The 27,804-nt window shown below is 47.9% G+C and overlaps 8 protein-coding genes across 8 annotated transcripts; 3 read left to right on the top strand and 5 right to left on the bottom strand.

Annotated features, from left to right (window-relative positions):
- Positions 1-7,302: 7,302 nt before the first annotated feature.
- Z517_06870 (uncharacterized protein) lies at positions 7,303-8,680 on the bottom strand (the record flags this gene model as incomplete). The annotated part of the gene is made up of 2 exons (XM_013428609.1): positions 7,303-7,480; positions 7,539-8,680. 2 exons carry the CDS (start codon positions 8,678-8,680, stop codon positions 7,303-7,305), a joined length of 1,320 nt encoding a protein of 439 aa, XP_013284063.1.
- Positions 8,681-10,010: 1,330 nt separating this feature from the next.
- On the bottom strand, positions 10,011-10,613 carry Z517_06869 (uncharacterized protein; the record flags this gene model as incomplete). The annotated part of the gene is made up of 1 exon (XM_013428608.1): positions 10,011-10,613. The coding sequence occupies one exon, from the start codon at positions 10,611-10,613 to the stop codon at positions 10,011-10,013; it is 603 nt and encodes a 200-aa protein (XP_013284062.1).
- Positions 10,614-13,285: 2,672 nt separating this feature from the next.
- On the top strand, positions 13,286-14,926 carry Z517_06868 (uncharacterized protein; the record flags this gene model as incomplete). Its single annotated transcript, XM_013428607.1, has 1 exon — positions 13,286-14,926. One exon carries the CDS (start codon positions 13,286-13,288, stop codon positions 14,924-14,926), a length of 1,641 nt encoding a protein of 546 aa, XP_013284061.1.
- Positions 14,927-15,279: 353 nt separating this feature from the next.
- Z517_06867 (uncharacterized protein) lies at positions 15,280-16,974 on the bottom strand (the record flags this gene model as incomplete). Its single annotated transcript, XM_013428606.1, has 1 exon — positions 15,280-16,974. One exon carries the CDS (start codon positions 16,972-16,974, stop codon positions 15,280-15,282), a length of 1,695 nt encoding a protein of 564 aa, XP_013284060.1.
- Positions 16,975-17,259: 285 nt separating this feature from the next.
- Positions 17,260-19,239, top strand: Z517_06866 (uncharacterized protein; the record flags this gene model as incomplete). The annotated part of the gene is made up of 1 exon (XM_013428605.1): positions 17,260-19,239. The coding sequence occupies one exon, from the start codon at positions 17,260-17,262 to the stop codon at positions 19,237-19,239; it is 1,980 nt and encodes a 659-aa protein (XP_013284059.1).
- Positions 19,240-19,829: 590 nt separating this feature from the next.
- Z517_06865 (uncharacterized protein) lies at positions 19,830-20,912 on the top strand (the record flags this gene model as incomplete). Its single annotated transcript, XM_013428604.1, has 3 exons — positions 19,830-20,005; positions 20,067-20,126; positions 20,186-20,912. 3 exons carry the CDS (start codon positions 19,830-19,832, stop codon positions 20,910-20,912), a joined length of 963 nt encoding a protein of 320 aa, XP_013284058.1.
- A 645-nt stretch (positions 20,913-21,557) lies between these two features.
- Z517_06864 (uncharacterized protein) lies at positions 21,558-25,713 on the bottom strand (the record flags this gene model as incomplete). Its single annotated transcript, XM_013428603.1, has 2 exons — positions 21,558-22,433; positions 22,492-25,713. The coding sequence occupies 2 exons, from the start codon at positions 25,711-25,713 to the stop codon at positions 21,558-21,560; spliced, it is 4,098 nt and encodes a 1,365-aa protein (XP_013284057.1).
- A 902-nt stretch (positions 25,714-26,615) lies between these two features.
- Positions 26,616-27,540, bottom strand: Z517_06863 (uncharacterized protein; the record flags this gene model as incomplete). Its single annotated transcript, XM_013428602.1, has 2 exons — positions 26,616-27,327; positions 27,377-27,540. 2 exons carry the CDS (start codon positions 27,538-27,540, stop codon positions 26,616-26,618), a joined length of 876 nt encoding a protein of 291 aa, XP_013284056.1.
- Positions 27,541-27,804: the final 264 nt, after the last annotated feature.

Below are 27,804 nucleotides of genomic sequence, written 5' to 3'. Positions count from 1 at the left end.
CCTAGGTATTACGTAAGGGAGTATAAGTCCCCGAAGAGATAGGTAAACTAGGTAGAACCTTAGAAGAAGAATTAGGTAAAAAGGTTAGAAATAAAACTAGAAGTAAACGTAGTCTACGTAGAAGAGTTAGTAGATTACTAAAGCGTAATAATCCTCGTTATTACCTCGAATCGTATCTATATTAAGATAAGGTACTAGAGCGATAAAGAATGCGTAGATCCTATATACTTAAAAGGAACTATATTCTAATATTACTATACGGTCTACGAACTAATAGAGGAACTAAAGCTAAGAGAAAGGATCTTTTCGATTATCTTATATAATAATCTAGAATACTCTAGAAATTAAGTAGGAGAAGAGGGCTATATTTATTTATATTAGGGGGGAGACCTAGAGATATAATATATATATAAGATCGAAGAAAGTTAAGTAGAACTTAAGATTAATATAATAGATTAATTTAACCTAAGTAAGTAGGAAGAAGACGACGAGTACCTAACTACGCGTATAATACTTAAATAACTATATAAAGAAGCTCTTTAGATCGTATAAAGGGTACGCGATCTAGGAGTAGGGGGGTCCGAAGAGTAGCGAGACGAATTACTCTAGGAGATAACTAGGCTTATAATAAGGGTTCTAGAAGAACGATAAATCCTTAGAGAACGATACGAACGGGCTAGAATACTTAGACTAAATAACGATAGAGTCCTAGAAGTATATTATATCTATAGGGAACGAGGTATCCCCGTACTATATATAGACGAGATACTAGAGGGAGTATTAATTAGAGGTAACTTCGCCTATAGTAAGGTAACGAGATGCCCGCTAAGGAATATACTCTATTATTATAAACGATATCTAGACTATCTATAGCTAGAAGCTCTAGGAATGTTAATTAAAGAAGCTAGAGAGGTATACTAGGTATTAGTTGAACGTTATAGGGACTAGAACTATAAGGTATCTAACCTATAGAGTAGGAAGATAGATTACCTATACTAGCTAAAAAACTAGATTAAGGACGGCCCGAGGAGTAGGCCGCCTAAGGAAGAATAGCTCTACTAAGACGTAAGCGGAAGAGGGCTCGCGAAGGGAGCGTAATAAGGGATCGACTAAAGGAACTATATAGAATAATTATAGCGACTTACTCGTATTTAATTATTTTATACGGGACCCTTAGAGATTAGGAAGTATATATCCTTATCGATTTAGGATATATCGGTAATATCGTTAGTTATTAGATAGTTAATAAGTTAAGGAAGTAGAGATACGAGAAGACTACGTCCTATAAATTATTAGGATTTACCGGGAAAGTACTATCTAACGTTATATACGAATTAAGAAGAATTCGACTATCGATCGACGAGTACTATAAAGAGATTAGCCTTAACGTCGTAGAGACGAAATATAATATTATACTTAGAATACTATAGTTAAAAAAGTATAACCTTATTATCGACTAGATAAAGGTCTAAGTACGGTTTAATAACTACGACTATACTAAAAGACCTTAAGACCGAGGGGTAATAGCGGTATAACCCTTTAAAAAAAAGGAGATTTAGGTACGACCTATAAAAATACTAGTCGAAGTATCCGTATACCCGTTAAAGTACGAAGGACTTAAGGAAGTCTTCGAAAAGAAGGTAGGACTTAAGGCGCTATCTAAATATAAGCCGTAGGATTACGAAATACGACTCTAAGAAGGAAAGAAATCTACGTTTAAACTACTTTATTTACTATCCGAAGTAGAGTAAGAGGCTTTACGTAAATACCTTAAGGATAATTTAGTAAAAGACTATATTAGACCCTTAGAATTAGAAGTAGACTATTTAATCCTATTTATCCTTAAGAAGGACGGTAAAGAACTCCGATTATATATAGACTATCGGAAGTTAAACGATATTACTATTAAGAACGTATATCCGCTACTACGGATTAATAAGCTATAGAATAAGCTTAAAGAAGTAAGGTACTTTATAATAATCGATGTAAGAGACGCGTACTACCGTATACGTATAAAAGAAGGCGAAGAGTAGAAAATAGCCTTTAGGATCCGATACGGTCTATACGAATACTACGTAATACTATTTAGGCTTATTAACGTACTAGCGACGTTCTAAGTACTAATTAATAACGTCTTACGGAAATACTTAAACATCTTCTATATCGTATACCTTAACGATATCCTAATCTACTTAAAGGATTATAAATTATACGTAGAATACGTTATTAAGGTACTAGAAGTACTATAAAAATACTAACTATCGGTTAAGTTAGAAAAATACTAGTTCTATAAATCGAGCGTAAAGTTTCTCGATTATATAGTCTCGTAAGACGGGCTATAAATTAATCTAAATAAAATTAAAAGCGTATTAGAATGACTAGAATCGACGACGTTAAAGGAACTATAAGCGTTCCTCGGATTCGTAAACTACTTAAGAAAGTTTATTAGGAACTATTCGCGAATCGTAGTACCCTTAATAAATCTAATAAAGAAAGGAGTCGCGACCTTTACCTTAATAGACGACGTACGGGGAGTAATATAGAAACTAAAGAAGGCGTTTACGGAGGCCTCGATCCTTACGATCTTTAACCCGGACCTTTAGATACTCCTTAAAACGGATGTATTAGACGGCGCGATCGCCGCGGTCCTAATATAGGTAGGACCGGATAAGAAAATAAGACTAGTAGCTTACTTCTTACGGAAGATAATAGTATTAGAGCTAAATTACGATATATACGATAAGGAGCTACTTACTATCGTTAAAGTACTTAAATACTAGAGAGTATATCTTAAAGGACCTAAGTATACGGTTAAGATATACTTAGACTATAAGAACCTACTATACTAGAATACGACTAAGGCTCTAAATCGAAGATAGATAAGATAGGCGGAGATACTTACTACTTATAACTTCTAGATTTACTATATAAAAGGAAAGGAAAACGGTAGAGCGGATACTCTAAGCCGAAGAATAGATTATATAGTAGATATTAAACTAACGCCCGTATTACTTCTACGATAAGAAGAAGAGTACCTTACGTACGTATAACCTACTTACGTAGTAGGGGAGCCGTTATATAATATAGATAACGAGTACGATATAAGAATCTAGACGAAGGATACATTAAGGCTAAAATAACCCTAGAAAATACGGGAAAATAGAAAAACGGTTATAGAATACTACTATAACGATCTACTTATAGGATACCTAGGAATAGATAAGATAATCGAGTTAATTACTTAATATTACGAACTATAGAAAGGTATAAGAAAAGATATCTAAGAATTCATACGGAATTACGAAGTATATATATAGGATAAGTATAATAGATATAAGCTATACGGATTATTATAACCTCTATAAGCGCCGGAAGGAGCGTAGATATCGATTATAATAGACTTTATTATAAAGCTACTAAAGTTAAAGGAGCCCCTTACGGATATAACCTATAATAGTATCTTAGTAATATATAATAGACTTACGAAGTTTTCCTATTTCCGACTATACCTAGAAAGCTTAATAGTAGAAGACTTCGCGTACGAATTCTTAAGGACCGTATTCGTAAATTACGGTATATTAAAGGAAATTATTATAGATAGAGATAAGCTCTTTATATTAAAGTTCTAGAAAGAACTAATAAGACTATTAATAACGAAGTATAAACTATCTATATCGTTTTATCCTTAAATAGATAGTTAAATAGAAAGGACGAACTAGACGCTAGAATAATACCTACGAATATACGTAGACTATAGATAAACGAATTAGGTTACGATACTACCGATCGTATAATTTTACTTTAATAACTATAAGTTAGTAATAGAACTAAGCTTATTCTACGCTAACTATAGATTTCATTTAAGACTAGAAGATAACGTCTAAGAGAGCTCGAATCCTAGAGTACTCCTTAAAGTTAAGATTATAAAGGAAATTTACGATAAACTACGAGAATTCCTAGGGTTTATCGCGGAAAGAATGGTAAAGTACGTAAATAAGAGAAGGGTCGAGGGACCGCCTCTAGAAGAGGGGGACTCCGTCTACCTTTTACGAAAAAACATTAAGATAAAGCGACTAAGCGCGAAGCTAGACTACGTTAAACTAGGACCGTTTAGAATTAAGGAAAAAATAGGGAAAGTTAACTATCGACTAGAACTTCCCTAAGATATAAGAATTTATAATATATTCTATACTTTACTACTTAAGCTAGTACTAAGGAACGCTAAACTAATCTAATCGCTACCTTTAGACGAGGAAGCCGTAACGGAAGAGTACGACGTAGAGAAAGTACTTAGAAGACGCGTTAGGTATAGTACTCTCTAGTACCTAATTAAATAGTTAGAGTACGACGAATTAGAAAATAGTTAGGAACTAGAAGCTTACCTTACGAGAGAGACTCTAGAGGAAGCTTAAAGGTAATATCTTAAGTAGTTTTACTAGATAGTATAGCTTCCTAATTAATCTACTCGACGCTTAGGACGTCGGACTAAGTAAAGTTAGACTTAGCTAGAGCTACCTCTTTAGAGTTAGGTAGCTTATTAAAGATACTTAACGCCTATATCTTACGACGTAATATTCGGCTCGAGATTTCCTTTAGCTACTTAAGCTCGCCCTAGAAGAATACGTCCTCTTCCTCGGCCTCGATAATTAACTTACGTAGACGGGTAATTTCCTTTCGCTTTACTCGTAACTTTATAACTAATTATTTCTTTTATTCCCCTACTTTTCGGAATTCTTCCATCGAAAAAGTACCGTTATACTTTCGCTATTTTCGGAGATATTCGGTATAAGACGACGACTATTCGCGGTCGTAATAATAGATAACTCTATAGTTAACGTACTCGATATAAGCTACTATTATAATATTCTTAGGATCGGTAGAAATAGAGTCGGCGAGTTTAATACGACGCTTACTTTAAGTCTTTACGGGTTTCGTAGAACGACGTAGTTTAACTATACGGAAGGGCTATATAGTTAACTATAGGAACGGAAAGAAAGAAGAAAGAACGAGAGATAATGGAGGGTATGCGTAGTCTACCTTAAGTACGTTAAGGATAACGAATAGGAAAGGAGGGGAGATAGTATTAGAAACGGCCTTTATATAACCTAGAGCGTAGGGCGCCTAGAGGTAGGTCTACCGGGCTAGTAGCCTAACGAGATAAGGCTAGGTTACGTACCGTACGTAACTACTAGAAGAGGAAAGAGACGATATAGCGATATATTAGTATAGACTATATTAATATATTAATATACTATTTCTAGTTACCTATTCGGGATATACCTTATAAGTATATAGCTACGCTTATTCCCCTTTTATAGTTATACTCTCTCGTAGCTAACTTATAATATCTACTTTACTATACTATTCTGAAGTTACTCGACTATTTATACCTTACGTACTCTCGACCTAGCTTATATAATAAAGGAACTGTAACTGAGGAAGCCTAACTACGTTAGGCTATATAGGAAGTAGCCCTAATATATAGATAGCTATTAGCCTTAAGTTATCTAAGTTTATCGCTAACCTAGTAACGGAAGCTTCGATCGATTCGATAGACTTATCTATTAAGTTTATTTTCCGTATTATCGTTCTCTAGTATCGATACTAGATCGTAATCGGTAGAATCGTTAAGGTAGGTATCGATATAGTAGCGCCGGATTAACGATAATCCGGGCTTATAACCTATTTAGAGGACTCGGAGGATTACCTAGATAGGTAATAGATAGGCTTATTATAGGATCGAACCGATAGATATTAACTATTTAACTATAGAAGACTTAGTAAAACTTAACTATCTAAGAGAGGGGAGAGGAGTATCCTTATATAGGTAACGAGTAGCGATAGTTAGAAGGTAAAAGAAACTTATCGAATCGCTATTAGTAAGCGATAATATAAGTAGTAACGCTACCTAGCTATCTTACCTAGCTAAGCTACCTAGCTACGTAATTAGGTTACGTAGTAAGTCTAGCTAGGTAAGAGGCCTAGATAGCGATATTCTATAGTATAGAGTAAATACGAAAATTACTTATAGCGAAGACCATTCGGAATAAAATTCGATTCTTAAATCTATCTAATCTCGACTTTATTTCCGCATTAGAGGCGCTTAATCTTAACTTTATTTCCGTATTAGAGGCGCTTATATTCGTAGTAAGGACGCTTATCTTCGTAGAGATAGTTTTAGTAAAGCTATTTATTTAGGTAGTAAGGTTCTTATTAAGGTCTTTCATCTCTAATTTAAGGCGTACGAATGTTAGAAACGGCCTTTATATAATCTAGAGCGCGGGGCGCCTAGGGGTAGGTCTACCGGGCGGTAGCCTAATAAGTATAATGCTAGAATACGTACTATACGTAACTACTAAAACAGGGAAAAGACGATATAGCGATATATTAGTATAGTCTATATTAATATATTAATATACTATTTCTAGTTACCTATTTAAGATACGCCTTATAAGTATATAACTACGCTTATTCCCCTTTTATAGTTATACTCTCTCGTAGTTAACTTATAATATCTACTTTACTATACTATTCTAAAGTCACTCGACTATTTATACCTTACGTATTCTCGACCTAGCTTATATAATAAAGGAACTGTAACTGAGGAAGTCTAACTACGTTAGGCTATATAGGAAGTAGCTCTGACAGCGAATTTCGAGTCGAATTTGAACTCGAGCATCTGTATGTTTGTAGCGAGGCGTACTACTTCCGATTTCGTTGCCGTTAACTCTTTATTAAAGTAGTTGAGCTTGTCATCGAGAGATCGGCTAGATTGAGGGGTAGAGTCGATGTCCTGATTACCGCTATAAAGCGAACCTATAGACCTGTTAATAGCTTTACGAGATCGAAGTTGAGTGATGTATCTTACGCGTCGTTGTCTGTAGCGTACGGGTTTGGGACATGCATAATGAAGAGATATTTTGTGTGGGACGTGTAACTCGTTGGAGAATGCTGCTTTGTCGAAGACCGAGAGCTTGCCGCAACATTTTGAGGATGCTGTCTAGAGAGGATTTCGAAGTGGTATTGAGTTGAGTGAGGGTGGTGGTTGTAGGGGTGAGGGTAGTTGCAAAGGTCAGGTTGCAAAGGTGAGGGTGAGAAGACTGCAGGTAGGGTGAGCACATGCACTACTACAGGGCAAGCATGACTCGTGTCCTAAAGAGGGGTGAGCTGCAAGTCTTTTCAAATCCCACTGAAGCCAAGACGGAAGAATGTCGGATCTTCTTCCTTTTTGGGCTGCTATGGCACCATCGCGGCATTGTCACGTAGTCACGTAGTCACTTTGGTGACACAGCAATCTTGTCTTCATGTAATCATGTTCATCCCTTCAATCCCCAACTCCATCACCGCATGGATGTTGCCTGGTATCTTCCTACTGCTACGCAACTCCAGTCGCGGATCAGCCTGTTCAAACAACGACTTCCAGCCACCTACGTCCCTTTCGCAACCGTTGAAACTCAGCATCATCTCCATATCCATAATCCTAAACAAGGAAATCATTAGCACTCTATTGTCATGTTGGCCGATGTCTATATCCTCACCTGGTTCTATTTTCGTCGAACTTGCTTAGAACTCCGACTTCGGGCATGATGGCATCAACAATCACAATCCTACTATTTGGACCCATGGCGGGAGTGATGTTGCTCAAGATCTGCGCCGCATACTTGTCCGAGTAATCGTGGCAGATGAATCTCAGCAAATAGACATCGGCATTCTTGACGGGCTGCGGCGTGAAGAAGTTGTGCGTTTGAAAGTCAACACGCTCAATGTGCTTGTCGTGGGCATGCTCTTGTCGGGCTTGAGTCACGACCTTTTCAAGATCTTGCACGATGAACCTGAGCTCTGGGGCGACTGCGGCAATCTCGAAGCAGCAGTGTCCGAAGCTACCACCCACGTCAACGACGAGACCATCTCCCAGTGATTTCCAGCTGAATGCATCGACGAGGTGGTCTATGTTGTAACTCTCTCCGGATGCCAACGATCTCATGGCCCCCATGAATCGTTGTAATCGAGCCGGATGCTTTTCAAAATACTCAAACATTGGTAGGTCTGTGTTGTGACCAAGATTCCAGGGCGTCGTGTTCTTGTCCTGGCTTCCTGGATATTTTTCCGTGGCCTCCACGAGCCGGGGCGCACCGATGAAGCTTTCCTCGGTCACATATCCCAGGATGTCCAGGAAGTCAGGTTGCAATAACATCACGGATAACGCAGTGTGAGCCACATAACCCGCTCGAGATTGCCGAAACATATTTTTGGTCATTGCAAGTCTCAGCACTCTGGCGCATTGACCCTCCAGCGTGCCCGTCTTTGTGGCAAGATCCTTATAGCTAATGTCTCCAGAGACGGGGACTCCCTCGGCAAGCCGATAGTGATAGATGTATTGCATACAAGCCGACATATAGTGACCGCCCAAGAACTCCCAAGTTGCATCCGCTGGACCCGAGACGAGCTGCAACAGGGTGGCACATGCTTCTCGGACTTGGGTGCGCGCATTCAAAATGTCTTCCGTGAGCCGTGGACACTTGTCGACGTTGGTCGGGCCTGTGCCCGGAAAGAATGGGGATGCATCTGCGGCGAGCGAGAGAGGGGGAAGGGAGTTGTGCTGCAAGTACTGGGAAATTGTGTTGGTGTTGGTTTGGATCTGCTGCGCCAGCTCAAGAATGGAACCGTTGTGGTTCGACATGTTTTGTTCTGGTTGGAGAGGCCAACAAGACAAGATTGTTCGTCAGGACATGAAACCAAGGTTTATGTACTCCTCCCTGCTCCCTGACATCCATGTTCACTTTGCTTTTGCACAACCAGTACCCTCCTCTCCCATTTCCTTTCCAGTGCCAGCATTGCCCCCACCGAGCAGAGTCCATCTGACAGGGTCAGAGAGCGTGCACACGAGCGCCTTACATGATGTGATGTGGTGGCCCGAACCCATGATCGAACCACATCTTCCATGTGAGACCGCCGGAGGAAGAGTAAACCGGTCAGGGAAATAGCCGACTTGGGACAAGAGAGGTGTCACAAGCATTCAAACCTGTTTTACGCAAAAGTGTCAACACTGGCCTGGAATCCCCCTAATGACCAATGCCTGTTTCTCCATGTCCATTTCCGGGGTGTCGTATACTAGCCTGGGGGGCTTTTTTTCACCCAAAGTCCCCTGCATCTCCGGGACAGAACCGAGGGGGAGGGGGAGAAAGAGTCATCTCAGATTCCTGATATATTTATGCGAGGTTGTGCGTATTATCCTCGCATTACTCGATACGACAAGCGAGGTCTGGGATGCAGGTCAGGGGTCCTTGCTTTGCTCGTATAGGCGCTTCGATACCCGATTGGGACATCTCCTATGATATCACGATACTCGTCAAGCTCGTACAAGCACCCTTGGTCCACGTGGCGAATGGAGCCGAGGAAGAAGGGTTCAGGCCTCCACAGTCATGAGGGCAATGGCAAAATCAATTGGAGGTACAGGTGATAAAATCATCTCTTTCATTGGTAAAATGCAAGAAAGAACTATGTTATCCATCATCGAGGCTGAAGCCGAAGCCGAAGTACATACTCGTACACATTATTCGCTGTCCCGATCGTCCCACTTCATAAGGCATCATCTCGCGCAGGGCCGTCAATTGGCCTTATGTCTCCCCCCCCCCCCTTGTCAGCCTGTCTACTCGCATTTGGTAACAGATCTTCATTCTCACAACCTCGGCGACACCGCTCACCCACCAAGCTTGGCTGGCCGTGAATCTCGCGGTGAGGCTTGGTTATGTAGCTGAATCCGGGCGGCAGGAACGCCCAGGCTCCATTGAATAGCTGGAGAGCGTTGGATCTACCGTGGCGTGGCATGGCTAATATCCGGAGCCTTGTTGCGACACCATCAGACACCTTGGTGAGCAAGACTACCTCGCCGCATTAGCGCAGGAGTGTGATTTTTATGGCTTCAAAGTGCAGAGGCGTCATCGATGCTGCCACCTCAAGAGGGTGGCGGCAACGATTGACCAACTCTGTCGACTTTTGTTGAGACCTTTTCAACTATCGCAACTAGATGGGGATGAGCTGAAGGCGCCAGAGGCCGCAAAGTGAGGGATAGAAACCTCGGCGGACGCAGGGAAGAAGTTGCGACATCTGGTGCAGATGGTCAGACCGACTGTGGGTCCGCTCTTGTGGTACCCAGCAATCTGGGCGCGGAGTTCCTCGACTTCCTGCTCGAGGCGGCGCACTTCCTGCTTCCTCTTCTGTCGGAAGTTGCTCTGGGCCTTGCGGTTCTGTTCTCGCCGCCGATGCTTGCGGTCCAGCATCTTGGCCTGGTTCGTGTTCGAGTCCGAGGGCATGTCTCCAAAGTCGGCCGGCGTCGTCTCCTTTGTCCAGAAGTCGTCCGAGTGCTCGCTGCTCGCGTAGCCGACTGACGCGTCGACCGCCGACTGCGAGAATGCGTCCCCGTAAAACCCAGACTGTGACTGTTGAGACTCACTCCCCGTGCGCAGGTGGCTTGAATGAGCGACTGGCAAGCTTGAGGTCGACTCGAAGAAAAAGTCCAGGATGTCCACTGTGCTTTGATCTGAGGTGGCCGACGAGGGATAGGACCAGTCGAATGCAGCGGCGTTGAAATCTGTGGGAAAGCCCAAACCCATGTTGTGCTCGATTGCTTGCATTATTTGTTGGTTGAAATGGGATCGACGACGGCTTTTCCGATCTTGTTGTGAAGGTCCAGAAGGGTAATAAAGTGTTGTAATAATATTAGGAATATTAGACCGCGTTGGGTTGGATTATCCCAAATGGGAGTAGAACGGATTTGCTAGTGTTGCTGTTGTCTTTTGGATCTCGATGGAGGACTTCAAACATTGCAGAGGCAGGAAAGATGTGGTGTTGTTATATCCCACAAGGCTGGCCTACGAACAGCTTTGATACAACAAGCGCGCAGTCACCCCAAAGGATGACGCAGCGTGGGTGAATAAGATGGGCTTGCCTGCCCCATCTAGACCGCCAGGACTGAGAAACGACCTGTGATATGACGCAGGGTCCCAAGCTACCCTTGCACGCGAACTCACATTTGGGAAACTGGGGGTGGGCGAAGAGACATATTCGCCTGACAAAGCGAGGGTTGGGAAAGGAGGAGTGTTTCGGATAGTGGGAGCGGCGCACGGAGTGCAGGTACGGCATCGCAGGGCAGCTTTAGTGAGTAAGAGGGGGGTATAGCGATAGCGTGTTGGCGTTGTGCGGGAATTCTCCCGGTAAACGAAGGGGTCGATGTCGCAGGAGGAGGGAAAGAGGAGGGGGGGGAGGGTGAGGGGAGGTGATTGGATCAGTGACGTGACATCAGATACTTCTATACCGAAATAGGAGAGCGGGGAACTGCTTATTAGAACAGCTTGTCCAATCAAATGGTCCACGCTCAATACCGAGGACAGATACCAGCAACCTCACCAATCTACTTCTCCTCAGTAACATCCAAACCCCCTCCATCCTCTTGCGACTGTCAACAACTATCTTCTCTGTTATCCACTGCCTACACAAGAGGGGTTAGTCCGCAGTTTCCCCTGCCAACGCACCTTCCTTAAGGAAACTACTCTCCTCTCCGACTTCTTCTCACTGGAAGAGGGACCTGGCTTGATTAGTGAGGTTTGCTTCTACTTGTAGTATTAGCGCGAGCGATGCGGTTCCCCTATCGGGAATACCCCTCTCATTTCAAGCTATCTGTCAACCTGCATATCTGGAATTGAGATATCTCTCCAGGTCAAGAGGACCTGCACTCACCGATATTTACATGGGCACTTGATACTTGCAGCAATGTTGACAGATTGTCCGTCGTTCAAAGGCACGACGCTCTTCAGGGACTTTAGCGAAGTCTAGACGCGGTCCCTTGCTGGTCTTCAGTTTTGTCGGACTTCGTCCGCCAGTACGAGTAGGATGGAAAACATGAACTGCCGCGGTTCCTTCCGGCTCCCCTGGGGCTCCCTCTGAGATAGACGGATTCAGTGGATCACGGTCCCTCTGATCTAACAAATCCACATCCCACGCTGGCACAATCACGTCCGTCAATCAAGCGCTCGAGAATGGCCTCACGGACGGATGGTCCGTTGCTTGCTTCCATGCTTCTATGCATGCTTCTCTGCATTCTTTATCATCAAGCATCTTCGCCTGCGCCGATCACTGGGTGTCAACCAGATCCGTGGTTGTTAGCCGGACTTTCAGATCCTCCAAACCCCCTGCTTGGATTGATACCATCTGGAAAAGCACCGAGTTGCAATGACGGTCGCATTTTCCCCGGTTGGTGGGCTTCTGCCTCATCCCACCCCTTTTTCTCTCCGACATCAAAGCCTCCAGAAGTAGCGACAACTCTTTCTTGTTGCACAATGAACTACTCAGACTCTGGGCAGCAGTCTAGGTCATGTCCACCGAAAATTTTACGTTGCTGCTGAACTGGATTTGCTAAGATCAGAACATACACACGTTGATGTCTCGCCTTGCTGACATCAACTTGACCACATCGCTGAAGGTTCAGGGAATGGTCCACGGCATATCTCCAGCTTGAGACGGTTGCTTGTCGGATTGAAGGTGTGAGAGACGCGATATGAACCACATCAGGGGGGCCAACTCTGCTGGATTTCTGTACAAACAGAGTCGATCAATTTCAGAGATTTCGAGCTGGTCCAGCAACAAGAATTTCAACAGGGAGTTACATGATCCTGCTTGTCCTGAGAGGGTTTGGTGCTGGAATTACTATCCCCTCAACTTTGTTCTCTGATGATACAGATGCTTTGGGCAGGCAAACTGGCCTTTTCTCTACAGATTGTCGTATTTCGTACACCAAGGGGTTCAATTCATCGGATGAACTACAGCCAAATTCGCCGATTCGTTCGCGACAGCCACCTATTTTGGGATGAAACCTCGACGGATGCCTCGGTTGGATAAAATCCACTTGTCTGACAGGTGAGACGCTCGCACTCTAATGGTCAAAATGGGTGTCAAACCTCTTCAACTATTCTGTCAGACGGAATATCTCACATATCAAATGACGACACCATCCCGCCTCGCTTAACATGGAATGTCATTGTCCCGATTCCAATGAGGCGAAGAGGATTCATCACCGTCCAACACTTTCAACCTTCGTTTCCACATTCAGATCAGTGTCCTTTTCGCGCATTTTGCGTCTGCCTGTCCTTTTCGGCTTCATTATCTCTTCACTTCAACTCTTAAAACTCTTGGACTCTTGTCTGGTTTTCCAACAGAAGGAGGCTCTGCGCGAGACAAACATTCCGACCTTATCATTCTGCACAAGAGACTCGCCCTTACTGAATTCAAGATGCCCTTTCAAGTCCCAGAATTCCTGGGCACCTATCGCTTCTGGGTCACCCTGTCTCTGGCTGGCTCCGTTCTCCTGGTCAGGTTTGCGCCTCAGTATTCAATTTTCCACTCCTACACATGGACAGCCTCTGTGATTTTCCTCTTCCAGGCCTTGATCTGGGCAGTCTACGTTATCTTCATCTACCCTTTTTACACGAGCCCTCTGCGTAATCTGCCGACGGTCCAAGGAGGTAGCAGGATCTCGGGCCACTGGCGCACGATGCTCAAAGAACCCTCTGGGGTGCCTCAGAGACGCTGGGCTCAAGAGATTCCCAACGACGGCCTGATCCGCTACTTGCACCTTTACAACCGGGAACGTCTGCTGGTCACTAACCCCAAGGGTCTTGCCGAAGTTCTGAATACGAAGAGCTATGAATTCATCAAGCCCGAGTTACTTCGCACGGGTATCGGACGAGTCCTAGGTGTTGGGGTGCTGCTTGCAGAGGGCGACGACCACAAAGCGCAGAGGAAGAATCTCATGCCGGCGTTCCACTTTCGCCACATCAAGGAACTCTACCCGATATTTTGGTCCAAATCTCGAGAGATGGTGCATGAGATCCAGAAACAGCTGGAGTCGTCGTCCGAGCCACGGCCCTCAATTGAAGTTAGCGAATGGGGCAGTCGCGCAACGTTGGACATCATCGGTGTGGCCGGCATGGGTCAAGACTTCAACTCACTGCGAGACCCGACGAACGAATTGAATCGTGTCTACCGGGCAGTATTCCAGCCTGACCGTACCGCCCAGATCCTGGGTCTCCTCTCCTTCTTCCTTCCGGCGTGGTTTCTCAACAACCTCCCTATCGACCGGAACAACCAAGTACAAGCCGCGTCGGACGTGGCAAAAGATACCTGCCGCCAGTTGATCGCGCAAAAAAAGCAGCGCATGGCCAACAAGGAGCCCATGCAGCCGGACATCATCTCCGTCGCGCTCGAGTCCGGCGGATTCACCGACGAAGAGCTCGTCAACAACATGATGACCTTCCTCGCCGCGGGCCACGAAACCACGGCATCGGCGTTCGCCTGGGCTGTGTACCAACTGTGCCAACGACGAGATATTCAGGCACGCCTGCGGGACGAGATCCGGTCGCACATCTCCAGTCTCGACAGCGACGACATCACCGCCGAAGTCATCGACGGCATGCCCTACCTCCACGCCGTCTGCCAGGAGATATTACGTCTCTGGGCGCCCGTGCCACTCACCCTGCGCGACGCGGCCTGCAACACGTCGATCCTGGGCCACTTTGTCCCCAAGGGCACCAAGGTCATCCTGTCGCCGTGGGCCATCAACCACAACACGGCGCTGTGGGGCGACGACGCCTCCGAGTTCAACCCGGACCGGTGGACCGCGCCGGGCCAGGCCAACGCCGGCGGCGCCGTCAGCAACTACGCCTTTCTGACCTTCCTGCACGGCCCGCGGAGCTGCATCGGCGCAAAATTCGCCGTCGCCGAGTTCGCATGCCTGCTCGCCGCCTTCGTCGGCACCTATGATTTCGAGATGGTCGACCCGGACAGGGAGATCGAGATCAAGGGAGGCGTCACGGCCCGTCCCAAGGGCGGCATCGAGGTATACCTCAAACCCGTCGAGGGCTGGACGAGTTGAATTTTTTTTTTCGCTCTGCACTTTTGACGGCGAAGAGCACGGGGTGTTTCGCGGCGTTGAGATATGGAAATATGCATGAATGCTTTGCACCACACCGACAGGGAACAGTCTTGTTCGGATGGAGCATATGTGCGTATGAGTGCGTTTGACGGATATATACGAGGTATAAGCAAGCATGGAGTAAGGATCAGGTGCCATTGTTGGCGGTCTTCAGCGGAGATTCACGTCTCATGGCCAGGAAATCCATGCATATATTTCTACTCAAACCAATTTGCAAAGTCTCGATGCTGCTCTCGGGTTTTTTTTTTCCTAGAAGACGATACTGGCTTCTACGACTAGATGTGATTCTCTCATCACTCTTCATCGCTCAGCTCGCTGAGTTCACTTGACTCGCTTTCCGAACTATTTCCCCTTTTGCGGCCCTTCTGCTTCTCCCCCCTTGCCGCACCGTTGGCGCTCTGTTTTCCACCAAACATGTCCATTAAATTCTTCTGGCCCTTCTCGGCCTGTTTTTCTTTGGACAGTTTCTTCTTCTCCTGCTCCAGCTTCTTGTCCCTCAATCTCTCATATTGCGCCTGCATCTGGTCCCTCTCCGCCTTGCCTCTTTCACTCAACTCGTTCTCCAGTCGCTGAAACTCTTCGCTCTCCGGGTCCATGCCGATCAGACTCTCCAAAAGTTTGATCTCCGTCGCCCAGATACTCTTGTCCTCGATCATTTTCTTTCCCTTTGGATCGCCTGGGTCTGGTTTTTCGCAGGGTGTCTCGAGTATCAAAGGCAGGTTCTGGAAGCGCGGTTCATTCATGACGTTGTGGAATGCACGGAGTCCCAGAAATCCCAGGCCAATATTCTGGTGGAGGTCTCGGTGGCTGCCTAATGGCATCTTGGAGTCGTTCAGGTGCATGGCTTTGAGGTATTTGAAGCCGACGACACTGTCAAACTCGTCCATGGTCTTCTTGAAGTCCTCCGGACTGCGCAGGTCGTAACCTGCCGCGAATGCGTGGCATGTGTCGATGCAGACACCAATTCGAGACCTATACTCAGGCTTGATCTGAGAGATGACGTCTCGGAGATCTGAAAATCGCCCGCCAATCAGTGTGCCATGGCCTGCCATATTCTCTAACAGTGGGACAACAGTTTTCGTTTCTGCCAGCGCCCGGTTGAGTCTGGTGGCGAGTCGGGTGATCGCTTCTGCGAAGGGACTTTGTCCAGCTCCTCCTGGGTGAAAGTTGTAGTACCGAATCCCGAGGGCCTCGCACCGGTGAAGATCGTCGATGAACGCATCATAAGACTGCTTTGCCTTGTCCTCATCCTCGGTGGCGAGGTTGACCAGGTATGATCCGTGTGGGACGATATGTGACAGTCCGTCAAACTTGTGGTCTATCAGCGCCTTCTTGAACGCATCTCTATTCTCATCCTTCAACGCAGGGTTCTCCCATTTCCGCTGCGACTTGAGGAAACATGCAAAGGCGTTGCCTCCGATCTGGACGCAATTTGTAACTGCATTTTCCACCCCTTTCGCTATACTTGTGTGAGCGCCCACGTACATCTTAAGCCCGACAGTTCTAGGAGCAAAAGGCATCGCCTCGGTCTCCTTTTCTTCTTTCGTTTTGCGTTTTCGCTTGGGTTTGGTGAGCTCTTTCTGCTCTGCTTTGTCTCCTTCAAGCTCGGACCCTTCCGATTCAGCCTCTTTCTTAACATTCGCCTTCGCTCTCCGTTTGGAAGTGTCCGAGGTGGGCTGCTCGCTTTGCTCGATCGTCACCTCAACCTCCTTCTTCAGCGCCGCTTTGCCCTTTGCCACCGGACTGGCTTTGGTGGTTACTTCCTCCTTGACGGCTACGGTGACTTCCTTGTTCGTCTTTCGCTGAGTTTTCTGTGTGATGTCCGCGCGATCCTCCGCTGGTTTTGTGCGCTTTCGGCTCCTCGCATTGAGTTCACTCTCTGGTCCATCGACAACGGTTGCACCACCTCGCTTGCGTTTCTTGGTGTCCGGACTATCTGGATAGGTGTCTATAGCAGCGACTGGTTTACTCTTGCGCAATTGAGGCATGTTTTTTGAACTTTGTACACGAACGGTAGGGAAGACAGCCTTAAGAAGGTGTTCATTGAAATCTTGGAGATCATGACGGCTATAACGCGTCCATCGGAGTTGACGCGTAAAGTGGCCTGCCTCGCCGCACCTTCCCCAAATTCCTGTGGATGTCAAAAGCCAACTAATTTGTAGATTCACTCTTGCTACTCGGTACACATTGCAGATCGAACAAAAAGACTGTACTTCACTAATTCCTGAAATATGAGTATTTGATCAATTCTCCCCCGGCCCCTCTTCTCAACCATGACAGATGAAACCATGGACGATACGCCGGAACTCTCAGCGACCGAGTCAAGCGAAGATGAATCAGAGGAAGAACTCGTCGAGACCCTCATCGCTGGTAGGGAGCGAAGGAAGACTGCTGGCAACCGCTATGACAGGGACATGATACTGGAAGAGGTGGCAAATGTGGACGAACAAGACGAGGTCACTCTATTGTTTGCGGACAACGAAGAGGAAGAAGATGAGGAATTCAAAAGCGGAGACGACGATGAGGACGCGGACATGTCTTCCAGCGATGATGATGATCAAGGACCGAATGCCGCAGCCGACGACCTCGAAGGAGAGAAGGAAATACAAAAGCAGGCCAAAGAGGAACGAGCGAAGAAACGCAAAGCAGACCTAGCCCTAACCAGTGTTGCGGGCATGAGGAAGAAACTCAAGACCGATCCGACACGACCAGCTGCTGCATCAATTGCACCAAAACCATCTAAGAAGAAAGAGCGAGTTACATGGGTTCACGATCCTGATTCCGGTCGAAGTTCCCTGCGTAAGCAGACAATTGCCCACCGAGCGGAAACTATCGCCCGACTCAAGGAGAGCGAAGCGCAAAGCAAGAAGCTCAAAGCGCTCAAGGAACAACGGGAAAAAGAAAAGGCAAGGGATGTTCCCAAAGAACTCACGCAAGCTGATCGGTTAGCCGAAGCTGCAAGAGTTGAGCGACAAAATGCTAAGAGCCTAAATCGGTGGGAGACTATGGAGAAGAAGAGGCAAGAAGAGCTGGCGGCAAAACTCGCAGCCCTCAAGGACAGGAAGCTGGAAGGGCCAGTTGTTACCTGGTTAAGTGCTAAGGCTAAATGGATCGGTCCCAAGCTGAACAAGATCGGCACGAGAGATGCCCCAGATCCGGGAGAAGGCAAAACAACAGAGACGAAGAAGCGTGGGCGGAAGTCAAAAGCGTACCTTGAGCAGCTAGCCGCAGAAAGGAGTGGCGGTTTAGGGAGAGCCGGAGCATTGCAGACAGGTTCCGTGACAACTGCGCAGGCACAAGAACCAACGTCGAATCAACCCGACGAACCAAACAAGGACACCATCATCATCATCCCTGCTGCTCCCAGCCCAAAGGGTGCTCCCCCGGAAATCACGCTCACTGTCCCGCAAGACCACGAGGACACCTTCTTGAAAGGGATACACGAGTATGCTGATATGCAAACGGACAGCAACCCGACGGAGAGCAGACGAGTCAGCCCAATTCCCCAGGAGTCAACTGCACGGCAAGATACAGCGAAGCAGCTAGAAACACAACAAAGCCCCAGGGCTCTGGCGGAAGATACGCCAGACCAGGTTGTCCAAGTTCCAACTCCTGACGTGACCGATAATGTCGTCATCAAGCCTGAAGTGTCTATTGAGCAGATTCCAATATCCGAATCTAATGTGCCGCAAGAGCAGACACAAATACAAGGTCCGGTCACAACAGAAGAGCAGACCCGGCCAGCTGAAAATGACGAGCAGAAGGAGAAGCTGCAGCCCTTTCAGGGTATAGAGCAGAAACAACATACTCCTCCAGCTAGCGCGATCGACAAGCCCGAGCAGACAGAAATTGCCCAAGAAAGCACACAAACAGAGCAGACGTCGCTCGACGGCACCACCGCGCCAGTCACAGCACCGGAGCCTCCTCTAGTTGAGGAAGAGTCGACGCGAAATATGGTCATTCTGGAAAGGTTTGAAGAGCTTTCCAGCCAATCCCGGCAGGAGTACTCCCTATTCTATAACAATCGCAAAACAGCCAAACCAGTGAAGCACATTCAAGAGCTGTGTTCCGTCACAATGTTGCCTGTTCGATACCGAGATCGAGAGACAGGAATCGGGTTCGCCAATGCAGGTGCATACAAAAAGCTTCAAGAACTAAAGGAGCACAAGTTTGTGTGGAGCAGCATGCTTGGATGCTATGTTGGTCGAGAAGGAGAGCCGGCAGCCCGAGGAGTGCCAGAAGGATGGAGTTGAAGCCGTCATCGGCTGCATTATAGTCCCAATCAATGCGATGGTACATTTTCCTTCTTAGCTGATGATGGAATAAATTGAGAGGATATGCTAATCGCACGATGAGGCCAGCTACGAGCAAGACACGTACCTGGGCTAAACCCCTCCTGATCCATGGCATTTGCACTTCCCAGTGCCTTGCATGGAGCCAGAGGACCTTTGGTGCGCTCCGTTTAGATGCTCCTTGTCCCCCGTCAGTCACCCGTCAGACCAAGGCCGGATTCAGCCTAGGCGCTTCGATTAGGGGGTCATAGGGCTCGCGGCACATGCACCTGGGACATTGGCCCGCCCATCGACCCCTCATCCTATAGGCCTTTCAGGCTGCGTGGTGCCCCAAAACATTGCGGTCGCGGGAAGTGGCCTCGTCTGGAACGGGGCACGGCACACGCCCACTTTTAACGTCATCCACACAAGGCGCAGCCTGGCACCCTTGGAATGCACCCAAGTCACTTTTGCGGTGTACAACAAATCATCAGCTGCCCAACCAAGGCAACGCCTGGCCTCTCCTTTATTATCCCTCATCCCGGGTACATATACCTACCTCACCGCCCTCAATGGGAGAAGATCTTCCCTCGCGAAAAATCCAGCAACATGGCAAAGGAGGCACTTCCTCTGCTCGGAAACTGAAGCGCAGGAGTGGTGACTCAGTGCTCACTCCTCGCTCCTCCGCCCTCAGCGGTAACAGGAGGGACAAAGAAAAAGAGATGGCGGCTAGTTTTCTGCAGTACTGGTAAGGCCACAAATCCATGGTCCGTCTTCATTGCAGGCGAATTCCTAACCCGCGAGCGCAGCGCCATGTGCGAAAGACAGATCATGACTCCATGCAACTCGATTCTCTACTGCAGTGAAGCGTGAGTCCCACCCTCGTCTGCCCCTCTCTTCTCTATCACAGACGCTGATGAGCGGTCAGATGTCGCCGCAAGGACGCCGCGAAGCCTTTGTCGGCCTCCAATCTGTCCCATGAATCTTCTACACCGCCATCATCCCTCCCCTCCTCTCCGCGTCCGACCATACCAACGCGCATCCCCAGCGCGTCACCAGAACATCAAGACAAACCTTCCATACGGATACCCACTGATCTGCACGAGCACCGATCAGATCTTGACCCAACGGAATGGAAACCCAAAATACCTCACCGCGGCGCCTCGGCCGGCTCTGAGGCGTTTCGCTACCTGAGTCGTTTCCACCAGACACACAATGTCGTCAACAGCCCTTCCGATCATGCCGATAACCACCACCTCGTCAAGACCGACCGCCCAGCAGCAATGCGGCACAAGAGTACCTTGAGCATGTCTACCCTGACACCCAGCACAACCACGCCAAGTCTGGCCAACAGCCCCACCACAACATCATCCAGCTTTGGCAGCATGTACGAGTTCAACTTGCGCCCGCTGGCCCCTCGCACCAATCCACTGTACAGCACCAGTGCCGGATACTCTCGAAGCATAGATTTGGTCACGCCCCATATCCCCCCTCCGGCTCTGAGGGTTGTTGGCGACGTTCCGCCATTGGCGGGGTCGATCCCCGCCGCGGAACCAGAGTTTGATCTCTGGGGCAAGAAAGTGGTTCGACCTGTCGTCCCCGCCGCGACGCCAAAGGGCGAGGGCTTGGGAGCCTTGTTTGGGAAGGCGTCTTGATTCTATAGAGAGAGAGAGAGGACGTGTGCTGGCAACGGCGGACTGTACTCGGTGCCATGGTTTGGATGGTTGGGCGGCTGGAATGAATGATGGGACGCTTGGACTGAACCCGTGATAGTTGGATGATGCTGGAGAGAACCTTGACCACCGCGCAGCTCATATGCGCATATAGACTGTCTAGACTATTGATACCCTCGGAATGGAATGCTTGCGGATTGGATACCGCCTGTTTTGGTCCTCCCCCTGTTCCTCCTTCCAACCAAATCTTTCTTCTTACTGAACAGTCGAAGGGGGAACCAAACCCCACCAAAACAGAGTCACATGAGTAAACGCAGGAAATGAATACAGATACCGAGTACCTCGTACAGGATACAAGATCAATTGTCCTTGATGACTTTGTTCAGAGAAGGGGGAAAAAAAGCCATTGAGCCACCACCAGTATATATTTTCATGCATGCATGCTATACATCTCATCGTTGAAATCTTCACCAAAACGGAGGGAGAAAATAGGAGACACAGACAACAACCATTCTTCACGCAAAAGCCTTTGTCGGCTTTGCTCTCTCTGTCTCTGCGATGTCGTCTCCCCATCCGGGTGAGACAGACACCCTCAGTGACAAGTGACAGTGACAGTCGACAGGAGGGTCACAACATGCCCGGCGGGGGTCCCTTGACACTGTCCAACTCGCCGTACCGCCCTCTGTGTTTTGTTGTGTCATACAGACTCAATACTCTCATCGTCTGTCCGCCAGTGCTCTCATCGCCCGCAGAAAATGCGTAGCCTCTCTGCTTCCTCATGCGCTGCACCTGCCTCACTTTTCTCACGGCTTTCTGGAATTGCTCCATCCTCGGCCTGTAATCCTGCACATTGTATTTCTGAATCTCCTGAACGTGGTGATAACTTTGTGGGAAATACATCCTCTTGACATACTTCCATGCAAAATCCCGCACAAGACAGACTGGCGGAAGGACGAGGCAAAGTGCGTAAAAGACCGGGTATGAAAACATGACGGGAATGATTCCATCGAGCTCGGTCGAAAACCCACTCCCAATATTTGGTGCCGCGTAACTGTAGGCAGGGATGAAAGCCAACCATATCACAAAGCTTCCCGGGATCGCCATCACCGTATATTTCGTCCAGACGTTCGTTATCAGTGCCGCCTTTCCAAGGACAACGAGGAGGATTGCGGTATAAGTCGAGGTACCCCAGACCCAGTGCCCCGCAACCTTACCATCAGCCAGAATGCCGTCATTCAGAAAGAAGTAACTCGAAAAGACGTATGCGAGTATGGAATGATAAAAGCCGTTGGCGACCCAGGACCAAAAGCTGTGCATGCGGAAGAACACCCCTTTCTGGGTGAGTTGGTAGGACTGCGGGTACCGGTCCAGAAGACGAGCGGAGATGTATTGATCGAATACGCCAATGGCGAAAGGTGGGAAAAATGTGAAGAGGACATTGTAAAAGGAGAGCGTCCAAGATTCGTAGATGACTTGGCCAGAAAAGGAGTTTTGGAAGGCATACTAGTCGCTTGTTAGCACTGAACACAAGTTTGATAGAGACTATTGCCGTCTTGCTTACCCAGAACTGCGTCATGAACATGGCAATGTTCTTGTAGAACGAGTACAGGATGACCTTGCTGATGCGTTGATAACTCCACGCTCCATGCACGAGGAGCAGTTTTCTGAGATAGCGGAATTGGCCAATCGAAACATCGGCACTGCGAGCAGCTTGAAGACCTTCCACGCCGCTGATACCGACACCAACGTGTGCCGCTTGGATCATGGAGACATCATTCGCACCATCGCCGATGGCCAGGAGAAGCGCCTTGAGATGTCTCTTGACGAGTTTGACCACCAGCGCCTTTTGTAATGGCGAAACTCGACAACAAATGACTGCTTTGCAAATGACTGCCAAGTCAAGAAACAGCTTCTCCATATCCTTCTCCAAGGCAAAGGCAAGAGACTTGCCATCAATGACCAGGGCGAGGACATCACGCTCACCAGCCGCAGCTTGACTCCGTACCGCGTCGTATTTCTTCTGCAGGCTTTCTCGGGTTGCGCTTGAATTATCCTCGTTGATGATCAACAGTGTCATATCCTCGCTGATCAACTTACAGCTCATGCCAATGTTGATGGCTGTTTCCTGTCGATCACCGGTAAGGACCCAGACTTTAATGCCCGCTTGTTGCAGGGTGTGAATAGTATCTGGCACTCCATCCTGGAGACGATCCTCGATCGCAGTCGCTCCCAAGAGGTACAAATCGTGCTCAATGATCTCTGCTGCCTTATCAAGCTCTTCAGCACGATTGCCTCCAACAGTTGTGGCTGCCTTGTCGAAAATTTGTCGCCATTGTTGGTACTCTTGTTCCGGAACCTCGCGCATGGCAAGACACAAAGTTCGAAGGCCTTCAGTAGCATAGTCCTCCAAATGCCGTAATGTAGTCTCCACGGTGTGATTGTCCTTGGCCAGTCTCTCCATGATCACTGTATCAGCACCCTTGCAGTATATCCGGATCTTTCCATCTGGGCAGCGGAAGAGAGTCGACATCCGCTTCCTGGTCGAGTTGAATTCACAGACTGCTAGTAGTTCGTATTCCACATCTCGGCCCTCGACTTGGACAATCACCGAGCGAGGTTTTCGGGCCACAAACCGGTATCCGAGCATCACGGCGCCTTCGACTAAAGCGCCCTCATCTGGAGATGCGGCTTGGTATTTGATCTCCGACTTCTCGTCTTTGCGTTCTGGAATCACTGTGTGGCAAACGGCAAGTAGTGAGAGGAATTGGTCAATGACGCCAGCGCTCGGATGTGACTTCATGTTCTCGCGGAGTTGTTTGAAATCATGAATGCCGTCCAAATCTTCAGGCCCGGTCGCCTTGCGGTCTTCCGGTACCACGCCTGCGTATTGAATGCCGTTGATGGAGCATTGCCGGAATTCCATCATGTTGCAGGTCAAAGTCCCTGTCTTGTCCGAGAAAATGTATTCAATCTGTCCCAACTCCTCTACAAGCGACGAGGTTCGACATACAGCGGGGGTGTCGGTCTCCGTGTAGTACATATCCAAATCGCTGCTAATGAGAAAAGCCTGGAAATATTTGACTATTTCGACGGTAACGAATAGTGACAGTGGGACCAAGTTTGAGTACAGGATCCAGTAGGTGCAGAGGTCCAGGAAGAATTGCGAAGCGGCGTTGAAATTATCGTAGTAGAGGTATGTGAGTTTTTGGCCAGCAGTAGAGCGAACAACGAGATCACCAATTGTGCTGACAGCGCTGAGAACCAAGAGGATAGCAACAAGCATCAGAATCTGCTTGTTGAGCATCCGCTCCACATCTGTTCTCTTGATAGGTGTAGCAGTAGCATTCCGCATCAGTTTCGTTTCATGGCCGGTGAAGACAACCACTCCATGCACCCAGGGAGTATTGCGGAGGACCGCCCCACGGAGAAGTAACTGGTCGGGAGACAAGGGGTGTTCTTTCTCGTTCCCTACGCCAGCCACCGTCAACGTTGCTTCGTATGTGTAGAGACTGCTATTCGGCTGTTCCGACCTTATCCGTCCGTTCAGTCTCCCCAAGTCTGCAGGGTTCACTAAATGGACCGTCTCTGGAATCGCCTGTTTAATTTTGAGGTTGGTCTCGCCGTCAAGGTTAGCGGTTTCGATGTAGCAAAGCCCTTCAGGTTCAGAACTTGTGAGCAGGACTAAGTCGGCAGGAAAAGATTCCTCCGACTCGACACGGACGATGTCACCAACAGCAACATTGATCCATTTTGTCTCCACGAAGGTCGAACCTTTTAAGACCCGTGCTTTGGAGTCATTTAAGCTCTTGTCTGCTGTCTTTCGCTTCCAGTCCTCCACCAGTTCCTTAATTGCAGATATCATGAGCACAATCAGGAGCGGGACTATAGTCGTGTAGCGATTTGTGGGGGAGACGTTAGGTACTTGCTGTAGGGCGGCGGTAAATAAGAAGAACAAGTTGGCGTATTTGGAAAATTGTTCGAAGAGAAATTTCGGTAAGAAGGTCGCGATGTTGTATTTGGCGGTAGAAACATGGTTGTCGACCCATCTGTTACCAGCGTTGACCGTGGCATTGTTGAGATGGATAATCCTGGGGCCTAGTGATGCTGGATCAACCTTCTTCCTCGTAAACATGTCTTTGATGTTATCAAAACTGAATTCCTTCTTCTCTCGAATTGGAGGCGTCTCGTCCGTCCCAGCTGTATCTACTCTCGAGTTCTGCAGACCGGCTTCGGTCAAGGGGAGGTTGATATCCGAGTAGTTGCTGTTGCGTATCCCCAGCATTCCTTTTGCTCTATCCATAACGCCCGACATGGACATCAGACTATTCCGATCGCGTCTGTGATGTCGCCCGACAACTTTGACACCTCCGCCGGGGATATGGTCGTCGGAGGGACCTGCATTATCATAGTATTTGTATCCCGACTCTTCCTCGGTCAAATCCTCCCCGTCTCCGTACCTTGCGTAATTTTGTAGGTCTGAGGTCTGGGAGTAGTTTCGGGTTCCGCTGTCCATGTAAGGAGCAGTGAAGGGTCGAGTTGAGGACGTTGGCGGTGGTGCTTGGCCTCCTGGCGCGGACCTGCCTCCGCCGACAAAATCATCGTAGCTGGTGGATGGTCTTGGTTGAGGACCTTCGGAGTCATCGATATTGAATACGTTGAGGAGTTGCGAGTCGTCTACAGGAGGGCGCTGCCCTGTGCTGTAGGCCGGCTGTGAATTCCCCAGATCATCCAGTATATTGTTGTTATGGTTGGGAGCTTGAGGCGCATTGGATCTCCCGTCCATTTCTCAAACGGATGGGCGCCAGAGGGGTTTATGAGGAGGGAATCGATAGTGTGCGTGCGTTACCGTGCCATAAAGGATCATGAAAGGCCGCCGTCACGGTTGAGAGTGATTGTTGCAGACATTTTGCGCTAGATTACAGTGTTGGACAGAGTAGATGTCAGCGTAGTCTGTCCTTTGTCGAGATTGACGGTGACTATGGCAGTACCAAGAACCCAAGTTCGATTTGGGATACGCGGCGCAGGCGGAGCAACGCCTTGAATCTAAGGAGGAGGCACGGGAGGCCACTACGTGACCCCCAGTGACCCCGTGCGGGCAACAGCATTCAGTGGCTGGTCCCTATCAAACGGGGCCTTAGCAAGGCTGGCGCTTAGTTTCAGTGGCTTTAGAGGCATCAAGCGAGACACTAATGTTACAAGCTGGTGCTGTGAGGCGCAACCCGAAGTCGCCCAGAAGACCTACGCGGGCGACTGCGGTCACTGCACCTCTCTTACTTAGGTATGTCGCAGTTTGAGGGAGCAGAGACATCCATCAACCAAATATCGTTTTGCCTGCAGCCTGGAAGCCATCCCAGTGTACCACATGTTAAATGTCACAGACTCACTGCCAACCACTGGCTCGACAGCCTATTCCACGCGGGAGATTGATTCTTCGCTGACTGGATCCTTGGTGTCTTGGGGGGGCGATTCCTAAGAATTTAAAAATGGCATCTGAGACTGCACTGCCACATCCATGATGATCGCTGCGTTGTTGTTACATATCTATCAAGCATCAACGTTTCATTCGGTGGTAGAATTGCTGTCCATACAACATCACTTCTACCCCTTTTTCTCCAGCCCGCCTCATCCAGACGCCGACAATGACGGGTAGGGTATCGACGTTGGGTTCGTGGCTCAAGAGTGTGGTCATCTCTCGTTCTCAGCTCTCAGCTCGGCAATCAGTCCGCCCACGTCTCGCTTGGTCGTATCCTCTGCCAATTTCTTAGCCACGATCTCGTTTATCTCTTTCCCTTTGCTCAGCGCCGTGTTGATACACTTCAGGAGAACTAGGGCATCGATCGAGCTCCCTCCCATTTTGGAAACTTGACATAATTCAAAGTCGTTCACAGTAAAAGTTACACTCGAGTCCCGAACTTGCTCTTCGCTGCGTGTGGCATCCAACAAGACAGTCTCCCCTCCGTGGTAGAAGCTGAACGTCGTGCAGACGGGGTGGTGCATGATGCTCAATGGAACGGGAACTCGCTCGGCCATGGTGTAGATAGTTACAGTTTCCCCATCAACCGAGACATCTGGTCTTCGAAAGTGTCTCAAAGCTGCCACAATCGCGATACAGGCACAGTCGACCAGACCACCGTCAGAGTCAAGAACGTGCACGTCTGCTCTGATGGACCAGCACTTTGCGCCCGCAATAATGCATAAGGATTCCGTATCAATAGCACGAGATCTGCGTATGGCCTTTTCGAGAGTCCGAGACAATATTACTTCTTGCTCGGTCTGTCTACCGACTTCGTAGGCGGGAGATGCAATAGGGCTCAATTCCGTGACAATTGTGAAGATCCCATCAAATTTGCGGTCTTCAAGTGGCTTGGTGACCTCTGCCGAAATTTGCACATGTACTCTTCGCACGCGTTTAGTTTAAGCCAACACGGGCGTAGACAATAGCCTACCTCGTTTTCCCCAGACGGGCAGTCACTGTTCCATATTCATCTCCGAATTGTAGGTCGAGGTTTCTGAAGTGGTCAAGAGGTCGTCCATCTAGTCGGACGCCTTGTTCTAGGGCTTGAAGGATGAAATGCTGTTCAATGTTGGAGATGTCGACTTCGCGTGGCATATTATTGAGGTAGTGTCAGCTGTGATGGTGGGTATTGTTGGTAGAGAGATTTCGTCTCCATTCAGAGAATTCGTCACTTCACACGTTTTACGGCGAGATTGATGTGACTGGTCCTTTGGGTTGCAACAATTTACTGTCTGCCTGTCTAAGTTGGTGGCTTGAGGCCGAAAATATTCTTGCGTTTGAGGACTATATGCTCCACCGGATTTCCAGGCTCGCCACTACTGTGGACCATCTCGCCGTCCAACCGAATATATCTTTTTC

This window comes from Fonsecaea pedrosoi (genome assembly GCF_000835455.1).
Source record: "Fonsecaea pedrosoi CBS 271.37 unplaced genomic scaffold supercont1.4, whole genome shotgun sequence".
Lineage (NCBI taxonomy): Eukaryota > Fungi > Ascomycota > Eurotiomycetes > Chaetothyriales > Herpotrichiellaceae > Fonsecaea > Fonsecaea pedrosoi.
This window is presented reverse-complemented; position numbering and strand designations above follow the sequence as displayed.